Raw genomic sequence first — 10,125 nt, forward strand, 5'->3', positions numbered from 1 at the left:
TGTGAGCCTGCCTGCCTGACCCCTACAGCCATGTCGTATAGCCAGTTACAATCTGCTCTTTTGATTCATGTTCAGCGTGGTTCAGATGCTCTTTGCAAGATCTTGCTATTTTCCTTTTGCATGTGCTTGAGACAAGCATGCAAATGCTTCTGATCAAGAAAATTCCAGCTATGAATGCAAAGTAGCTGCCATAAATTAAAAACTGGGAGGGGGAGAGAAAAAGGCAGAAGAATTAATGAAAAACACATTAGGGAAACACTGCTTCTTCTGGAGATGACAGACACTCTATTATTTTGTTTACTTGTGTTCTGGCGCAGTTTCTGTATGCTCAAGTTTTTGCTTTGTGAGTAAGCAAAATCTTAGCTTTTCCAGCAAACATCAGATCTTTGAGGAATGAAGAAATGCCCCTTGCTTCCAATTCTTATGTCTCTTAATAAACATCAGAGGGGGGAGGGATAGGAACAGGGATTTTTTTTCTATTAATGCAAATGTAGTAGCTTCATTACCCACATAGTCATGAATATTATAAGTGAAGAGTCTGACTTGGTCCTTTTTTGCTCTTGCACATTTCAGTACTGTCACCACACTGGCTTCAGTAAATATACCATGACTTTGTATCCATATTTCCAAGAACAGTGGCAAGGCTATTTATGAAGTCCTACATATTCCTGTCCTTAATTTTAAAGTTTTAATTTTTGGTGTTTAATTCAGTCTTTAATCTTTTAAAGTAATTTTTGCCTTCTCTCTACAGAGTATCTGAATAGGTTTAGTCATCTTCTAATCTGTGGGAGTAGGAAGCTGCCCCAGCTGAGATCCCATCTGAGAAAATGCAGAAATCAGTACATTTCAGTTGACTCTGACATGAGTGGAACTGATCTGACTGAAGTTAGGGACACTACTGTGAGATAGGATATCGAACCCCAGATTAAGTGCCCAAACTATGGGCAGAAAATTCTATTATTCACATTGAGATACAGACCAGGTTTGCTCCTGAGATGTAGTTAGAAGGCAGGAGTCCTTTTCACTTGAGCTGAAATAACTCCAATAACCCAGGCTGTGTCTCATGGTCTTGAACTCCCCTAACAACATATGGTCATGTTGATTCTGCATCTGAGAAAACCAACCTGAATTTTTGGGCAGAGAGGATGTTATTCAGTGTCCTGTTAATTAGCAAAAGCTGGTCAGATAGCAGGGCCTGATTATTTATGTTCTGGTGTATCTGCCTTTAAAATGTCAAAGACCAGCATCTGTAATCCTAAATGCTGCACTAAAAGGCAAAAGGGAAGAATGATGGCTGATACGAGGGAAGAGCAAGATGTTTAGATTTCCATAGAAGAAAGAGGGATTTAAATTGTCCTTTGGCATAGCAATTTCTTTCTTGGTAAACTTTTGAAGATGAATTGGCTAAGCAGTAAATAGGAAGTAAGTTAATAGCACTTACCTGAGTCACTATGCCCAGTCCCAGGCCTCTTGAATCCACGACGACTACTGTAAGAATGGTCTGAATCACCAGTGCAACGAAGTTGTTGAATCCAAACATCAAGGCATAGCGTTCCATGCTCAGATTGACTGCAATCTGGAACCTAATGTGAGAGTGGCAGGTCAGTGACTTCACACTGGGTGGAAAGCTGTTGCTCTCTATTTAGTTGATGAAGAGAAATGATTCATGCAGATGATGTATATCAGGGATGGAATAAATGGTGCTTCGTTTGTTTGTTTGCTTCCTTGCTTTCTCTAAAAAAATGTCTTGACTGTCATAGTGTATTTTGATGTTTTTGTACTTGTCTGTGTTGCTTTTATCAGGTGATCTGCTTTATCTAGTAGAATATCAGATCTCTTTAACCTTCCCCTTTGTTCCTTCTCTATCTTCACAGACTGTGCCAGACAGGTTGTAAGACCTCCATGGTTGGAGGCTTTCAAAGAGCTGGCCAGACAAAACCATGACCTGATCTGGCATTGGCAGGGGTTCTGTCCTGGCTGGGAGGTTAGACTAGAAGGTCACTATGGGTATCTTCTAACCAACTTTTCTGTGATGATGTGAATAACTTTTTTTCCTTTGTGGCTTGACAGTGGAGGTAGCATACTGTTTATTTCCATCAAAAGCCTGTAGATTTTCCTTGCAATATCTTTTTTGACAATAATCAGAACATCTTTTCTTGCCGTATTTATGTCCACAGTTTCTATCTGAACAGAAGGGTATTATTCCTGCAGTACTCTCTTCAATTATTTTTAGCAGGGTTCTTTTGTGCAAGCTTTTTCTTTTTTTTTTTTTTTAGAATATGTTGAAATAGTCCAGGTGTGATCCACTATAATGTACTAACAATCCACCAAAATGAAAATAGAGGGTTCACTTGGCTTCATTCAAGATAGGCAAAATCTTCTCATGCATTATAGTTTTAGCAGTTTTTTTCAAATGGTATCCAAATAATTTTGGGGTTTGACATAAAAATACATCTGGTATTTTTGTTAATGAAATAATGTGGTATGTCTAAAGACATTCCAATCAATAAAATAACTGGAGTAATAAAAATGGTTTATATTTAACACAGATTATATATAATTTTGTTATTTATATTATTTCTGTTTTTCTATTTCTGACAACAGAATAGCTTGGTCTCCTAAGAGATCTTGTCTGAGTTTATACGTCCAATGTTCTCTTTTATTCCTTCTTAACATCATAATATCATTAAGGATTTTATGTTCAAAGGTATCTTGGGGAACACTCTATGCCAAATCTTTTCTTACATTCATGCGGTTCATAGCATGCTAAAAAGCGTATCAGCAAGGTGGTCTAGACATAACGGGATCTTAAAGGATGGTTGTTAAGGCATGCTTGTCCTTATTGCTCACTTTGCATCTTCCATGACAGGAAGGAGGAAAATAGCTCATATGTTTTGCTGTTACCATTGCCTTTAGTAACAAAGACGTCTTGTACCTTGTTTAATTTCTGCCAAGGTAAATGTTCAATGTCCTTTTGATAATTTTTCTTTTATGTTTGTATAGAAGAACGAAAACAACATAACTAGACATTTAAGTATCCTTGTCTTTACCTAAACTGTTATGTCTAGCATTAGATCAGCTATCTCTGAGTAAAAGGAGGGATGCCCAAAGTAAACTTAAAGTCTGGTTAGTATTCTGTGCATAATGGCAGCACTGTAAGGTTTTATACTTACGTTGCTATTGTTATAAGGAGCATATAGCATGCTTTGAAAATGAGATAGCTGGCGTAACATGCCCAGATGTTGGTAGTGAAGTGCATGAGAAATAAAGAACCAGCATTTATTGCAGAGAAGATCCCTAAAGCCAGTTCTCCAAAAAGGTCCCAGTTAATTTTCATATATTGTACTACAAAAGATGTTACCGAGCCTAGAAAAAGAGGGGAAAAAAAAAAAAGTAAATGTTGTATCTGTTCTATAACCTATATCACCAAGTCTTGCCACCCTCACATGCCGAAAGGCAATGCTGAATAATGAAGCAGAGTAGTTCTGAAGTGTTTTGAAAGCATTTCTAATCACTTCTGAAGTCATGCAGATGACTGGTCATTTTTAGACAACTGCATAAATCAAATCTCTGCCATTCCTTTCTTAACGTTTTATTCCACTTCACGGGATAAACTGTTATGTAGAAGGATTCATTATTTAGCTGTCTGTACCCCAGCATGTCTCTCCTAGGGAGAGAATTAGGAACACTGGAGCTCAAGAAGAACAGTTCTTCCAGCTTCTACTAGCTTACTTTATAGCTAAAGTAGTAAACCTTATAGCTTAACAGTTTAGCTCTGTACAGCTCATAAAGGGGCTAAGCTGTCAAAAAAGGGAGTTTTGTGAGGTATCAAGTGAGTATATTCAGGGAAATGAGAAAGGATAGGCACGATTTCCTTTTGTTGGGCCTGCTACAGAGATGCACCTGTTGCGAAGATAAGCCACCTTACTATCCATCTTAGGGGTCTCATACAATTTTAAAACTTCTACACCTCTACATTTAGAAATAGGCAATTCCATGAGAAAGAGGAATTCATCAAGAAGTAGACACTGCAGGAGTTAAGTGCTCTCAATTCGAGATTCAATTGGTCTGTTTAGTTGCCTACCTCAAGACAAGAGTAATTTTTAACCTTAGAGGTATCTGTTTCTCCTTAATGACTATAAGTGTATCCTGAATGACCAGGTATGATGTAGGCATGTTTAGTTTCCCTGGTGGATCACACCCCAATGTCTTGTGCAAGTTTTCTACAGCAGCACAACATGAATATGAGAAATGCCGCCAAGTCGGGGTGGTACCCTCTGATGTAACCTTTTGATAACATTACTTTGAGTATGTGGTGTGGGCAACTGCTTCCAGTGCAAAAGCGTAATGGTTAACGTCAGTAGTGTAATGAATTGAATAAGGTCTTTTTCTGCAAATCTCTATATCTTGGCATGACTAAAATTCTTCCTTCTGTCCTGCTGCATGAGAGTATTTCACTAGAAAAAGATCTTAATGAGAGGATTATGTTCTTGTTCTGTAAAATATTTATGAAAAACTTCTCTCATCTGTGTAAGCTGATACCGTTGTTATGGGAACTGTGTGATACTTGTTTGGGAAAAAAACAACCCAAACCCAACAACCTCATCCAAAGAAACACAGGTGCCTCTGAATGGATGTAGCAGCTGGATGTAAAGTCTGTATGACTTGTACACTCTCTGCATACTGGTAGGGTAAAGTTGGGTGTCCCAGTCCTGAAGAAAAATAACATAGCTCGCATTTAAACTGTTTTGTACATCAAAGAACTAGGTCTTGAATGCACAATGCATACACTGGCTTCCTGGAGCGTCTGCAAGGGAATAGCACTTTAAAAGTGTTCTAAAGTAAAACTTTAGAGACTGTGTTTGTGATCGAAGCTTAGACACTAACTTACTCAGAAAAGTTGCTATTGCTTCAACAGCTCCATTGTACACTGCAGAGCTGTGAGAGGGGGCTCTGAAGTCCCACAGCACTTGGATATAATTCAGAACCTGGTTAAAGCCCGCTGTAGCCAGAGCCCACCACAGGGACCAGTACAGAAGTTTCCTAGAGCTGTAGCAATCCCTCAGGTCCTTGCTCAGCTGCACCAGTACACTGAGCATGTGATTCTGGGGCTTGGGATTATCAGCCTGCGGTTCAGGTGCTGGTCCCCTGTCAGCAGATACAGAGCTCTTGTCCTCTTGGCAGCTCGATGGCCCGTCGGAGCCGACTGTAGCCACGACTTTATCTGGTCCTGGGGGAGTTTCTGTGACATCTTTCCTGTGGAAGAACATACTCTTTTGGGGCATTGGGAGAAAAAAGGAACAAACAAATGCCAGGGACACAGAAGCCAAAGTAATGGCATTAAGGTGAAAGTAGGATACATCTGCTAAGGAAACCAGCAGCTGTCCCAGCACGGCCGCAACGGTGGCTGCAACAAGAGTGATACTTCTGCAATAGCTCGTCACTCTCTGATAGTGATCGGTGCTGACGACACTGTAGATGTAGGCGTAATAGGCGACCTCGGTGGCTGTCACCATCCCGTAGAAGAATTCCACCACCTGCATGGCCACCACTCCGTGTGCGAAGAGGAGCAAGAGCCACGTGATGATGAAGCTGACGCCCTGGAGGAGGAGGATGGGCTTGTAGCGCACGTAGTCTGTAATCAGGAAGACTGGGAAAAGGAGTGCAAGGTAGGAGTATGTCCAAACTGGGAAAATCTGGTTGGTAACCTAGGAAAGAAGAGGAAATCTCTGTGGTGTTATTCCTGGGGAAAGGAAGTTCATTTATTTTAAATGGCTTTGTAGACGGAAGGTTTTGCTCTGAGGGAATTAATAAAATATATAGCCACATTGAAGCAGCATGTGACTGTTGAGCAGGCAAATGGATCTTAAATCCATTAAATGGATCTTAAATCCATTAAATGGATCTTCTATTTATGCCATCTACTGCAAATTCTAACCTGCCAAAGCTGGTTACATTTGTGCTTTATTTTGGTTTTTATCTTTGTTTAATAACTTTGTTTAAAGTTTTACTTTCTTTATTTTTGCTGATGCATGTAAAAGAAAAGGCAGAGTAAAGCCATACCTCATCTATGGTCAGGTTTTTATCTGGTCCTGTTAGATAGGGTGTTAGGAAAGGTTCTGATGGTTTCATCATGTAGAAGAATCCACAGAGGCAGAGGATCAGGGTGGGAAAAGTCCAGGTGTTGCTTTTCTCTTGCTTCCAGCAGCCCATGGCCTCTGCAGCTAAGCTGAGGAGGAAGTTTGTTAGAAGGATGATACTGCCCACACAAGTGCAAAGTTGTCTTCTAATTGATTTTTATTTTGTAGTTTCTAATGCTAAGGAGTGCTCTTTAGAGGCTGGCAGTTGGAAAACATTTTTCTTCGTAATTTAAAGTGTACAGCTTTTCCTTACATTTGTCTGCTCTTTCTCTGTCTTTGTAGGTAGCGTATAAAGAATGACTTGGAAGATCTTTAACTGGGAGACAAATTACACTGTCATTCAGTCTGCATTGGCTAAGTTAACCACAGGAAAAGCCTACCTAGACAAAAGTCACTGAAGACAGCTGAGCACTGAGATTTCACACAACACCATGACCGATCGCAGCCAACAACCTTGTTGAATGACAAGCAACTAGTTCACAATTGCTGTTTCTTCTCCTTCGCCTCCTAGATGTGCATGGCTTTCCTGTTATGGATAGCTGGCAACTTTTGAGCCTAGCAGATGAGAGTCGCTAATAAATGCAGAACAGATGTCAAACCAGATCCTCAGCTGGAATGAACTGCATCAGAAGTCCAGTTTGGATACAGACATCCTATTTTCAATCTATAAAAACCATTTGTGGTTACTGAAGGTAATAGTTAACACTAAAATGAAATGAAGCAGATATTTTAGTTCTTGTCTCTAGATGAGTCTTATGGGATAAATTAAACTTTGCAACGCTACTAGACAGAGACCAAAGAGAAATCAAAATGGGTGTAATGGGGGGCATGCAAAGGAAACAGTAAGTTATATCCCATATTCATGTTGGTGTAGGCAGTGTCAGGAATCTGAACATGTACAGTGTATCTTTTGGAGCCCTCTGGAGGGTGCTTGTTACTAGCTGGGACTTCCATCACTCTGCTTTTGACTTTTACCTATTTACCTCCTGACAACTTTTTTTTTTTCAGGCAAACGTTTTAATCTTAAAAATGAAGTGTTCTGCAGGCAGTGTTTTTCCTCAAACTTTCTTGTAAAAGCTGAAGAAAGATATCTTCCAAAACAGCCAAAAATATTCATGTACCTGTTGACTACACCACTCCAGACTGGATGGGCAGGCATTATGCTGCTTCTTTTCTGACTTCACACCATGATAGCACATTTTACTAATGGCCTGATGCACTAAGAAATGGGTGCAGATCAAAGGGAATTTGAATTATTTCATTTTATGCATAACGGCTGAAACCATTGACATTACAGGATTTACAGCAGAAATGAACTTAGCTCTGTGTCAGCTCCCTAGTGTGAACCACTAGATGGCAAGATGACCCCAGCAAAGGAAAAACGTGTAGGGGAGGAATGTGAGACACATTCAGAGTGCTCAAGGAAAGAAGCATTTCTGCCCCTCCTTCCTCCCCAGTTGTTGTAATAGCATCTGCTGCAAAATATGGCTTTGGCAGGGGCAGTACTAAGTGAGTACTTAGTCACCACAACATCCCCTTGCTCTCCTTTCACATGATAATCGTTAAAGTATTACACCACCCTAATGCCACATGAACACTTCATGTGAGGTTCTGAAAAAGGCATCAAGAAGAGGGAGGATGAAGAGCATCTCTAGCACTGTAATGAAGAACATTTGTACAAGTTAGCTCTGTGACTTAGCCAGCTTATATTTTTCTCTTCCCAGCCTAGATTCTCTGCTCCAGTCTGCTTCAGGCCTTGCCATGTTTGCTCTCCCCCTGGCAGGCTCTGTGACACAAAGGCAGCAGATTTCACGAATCCTTTCAAAATGTCCTGCCCTTTGGGAGATGAGTGGGGCAAACTGTTGTATTCTTAGGGCTTGCAGAGTGCTGTGTGCTGTACCTCTGATGCTGCCCATCTGTGTCAAGCCTGTGCCATTGTGTGCAGTAATTTCTGTTTTGAGCGACATAAAGAAAAACTTTAGGTGTGGTCACTGCATCCCTCCAGTCCCAGCACATGCACTGTTTGGGGTTTTCTGCTAGACATGTACCTCTGTTCTGTAGATTTACTCTTTGAGGCACCTGTGTTAGGCTGGCAGATAAGTCAGACGAGAAGTTTCCACCTGATTTAAGCAGCTGTGCAGGAAAAACCTGCCACTGATGCTGAGCCAGAAAACACAGTGGGCTGAGGGCTTTCAGGGGCAGCCCACTCTGCCCTTGGGGAGTGAAAGGTGGGTGCCACTGTATCCATAGAAGGGTGTGCCCTCACCTCGCACCCCAGCCCTTTGCTGTTGGTGAAGGGCTCTGCTGCAGCCCCAGCTCAGCTCTGCCAGCTGCTGGTACAATTGTTCCTTTCTGCGTTTATAACCACAAAGCTCTGACAATGAGATCTGTACCCTGGTGCTTAAGGGGGAAGAATCCAACTTGTTCCCACTCAGTCACCCCTTATGGTCAATTTGTCTTTTATAAATCTAGGTTTTTCTTAACTTTTGGAGAGATGGCAGGATGCCTTGGTGGTGTTCTGCAGTAAAACAACCCTCTGTTTCTCATTTCCCCTATCAATTCTTGGTTAGTGCCAGAGCTGTCAGCTCTTCTCCCACACAGCCTGACCCAGCCCCCAGTTCCCCACCAGACTGCTCTCTTCTTTCCTCCCTCTTTCCCTTGTCACTGCAGGATTTCTGATTTCCAAAGTTCATGTATAATCATACCTTGTCTGCTGGAGCTCTTCCTTTCTTAGTTCCAAGGCAAAGGTTCCCTTTTAGTATTTCCAGTCCTTCTTCTGGCTGTCCTGTGTGTATTGCAGCTACTGGACTCTATTTGGTTTTTGTGCTTTTCCTGTTGTTCTGGTATTTCAGCTTGCTCCGATGACACCTCCTTTGAAAACATTTCCAGCTGGCTTGCTTTCAGCAACCACTTTCAGCACCCTTAAAGGAACAGCCAGACAATCCTGGCCTGTCCTTGCCCAAAGGCAGCAGTAAATCGAGACCCAAACTGTGGTTTGGTGCTTGACTGGCACAAAAGCAATAGAGCTAATCCTGTTCCCAAATAATTTTGGATCTATTTGACAGGTACGTGGCTTGGGACCCACCTGTGCCCCAAACTGGTCTATATTAAAGATGGAGCAGTAGAGATGAGGGAGAACAAATACCAGTGTTATAAGATTTAAATGTTTCCCCACTAAATATATGGGGTTTCATACTATTCTGGAAGGTTTAAACAGTAAAACACTCTGCTTTGCTTCCCCTTGACTGTTGTTTGTTAGCAAATTTCTTAGACCTTTTTCTTAGGCAGGTTCTCGCAGTCCTACTGAAGATGGATATGGCCCTATAGTTATCTTCAGAAGAACCTGTGGAACCCACAACAGCAAAGGATACTATCTCAAATGTACAGATTTGCACAAAAAGTATGTACCTACAAATCTAGATCCACTCCCACCCTGGTCCTACAACATATAGGTCTGGAATGAGAGATATAATAATTACGTAGGAATCCGACCAGTAGGAAAATGATAAATTTGTAAACAGTGAATTATCCAATAATTTCAGAGGAAGGCAGCTTCTTAATTCATATGCAGTAAAATGGTACTGTAACTTTAGAGTAAGCAGTAAGAGAGAGTAAGCAGTCTAGGAGGTTCCTGGACTGTGTGGAAGATAACTTCCCGACACAGCTGGTAGGTGAGCCTACCAGGGGAGAAGCCTCACTAGACCTACTGTTTACAAACAGCGAAGGACTGGTGGGAAGTGTGTGATGGTTGGAGGCCGTCTCAGGCTTAGGGACCATGAAATGATAGAATTCTCAATTTTTTGTGAGGCAAGGAAGGTGGTCAGCAAAACCACCACTATGGAATTCCGGAGGGCAAACTTTGGCCTCTTCGAGGCACTGGTTGAGAGAGTCCCTTGGGAGACGGTCCTGAAGGGCAAAGGGGTCCAGGAGGGATGGACATTCTTTAAGAAGGAAACCTTAATGGCTCAGGACCAGGCTATTCCCA

At 41.5% G+C, this 10,125-nt stretch overlaps 1 protein-coding gene across 1 annotated transcript; it reads right to left on the reverse strand.

Annotated features, from left to right (window-relative positions):
* Positions 1-22: 22 nt before the first annotated feature.
* LOC104832294 (thiamine transporter 2-like) lies at positions 23-8,862 on the reverse strand. The gene is made up of 6 exons (XM_010568421.1): positions 8,846-8,862; positions 6,064-6,229; positions 4,892-5,708; positions 3,174-3,366; positions 1,442-1,583; positions 23-202 (listed from the first exon to the last, which is right to left on the reverse strand). Exons 2-6 carry the CDS (start codon positions 6,211-6,213, stop codon positions 23-25), a joined length of 1,482 nt encoding a protein of 493 aa, XP_010566723.1. The 5' UTR covers positions 6,214-6,229; positions 8,846-8,862.
* Between the last annotated feature and the right edge of the window lie 1,263 nt (positions 8,863-10,125).

Source organism: Haliaeetus leucocephalus, unplaced genomic scaffold (assembly GCF_000737465.1).
Source record: "Haliaeetus leucocephalus isolate CR32 unplaced genomic scaffold, Haliaeetus_leucocephalus-4.0 Scaffold240, whole genome shotgun sequence".
NCBI classification, from domain to species: domain Eukaryota; kingdom Metazoa; phylum Chordata; class Aves; order Accipitriformes; family Accipitridae; genus Haliaeetus; species Haliaeetus leucocephalus.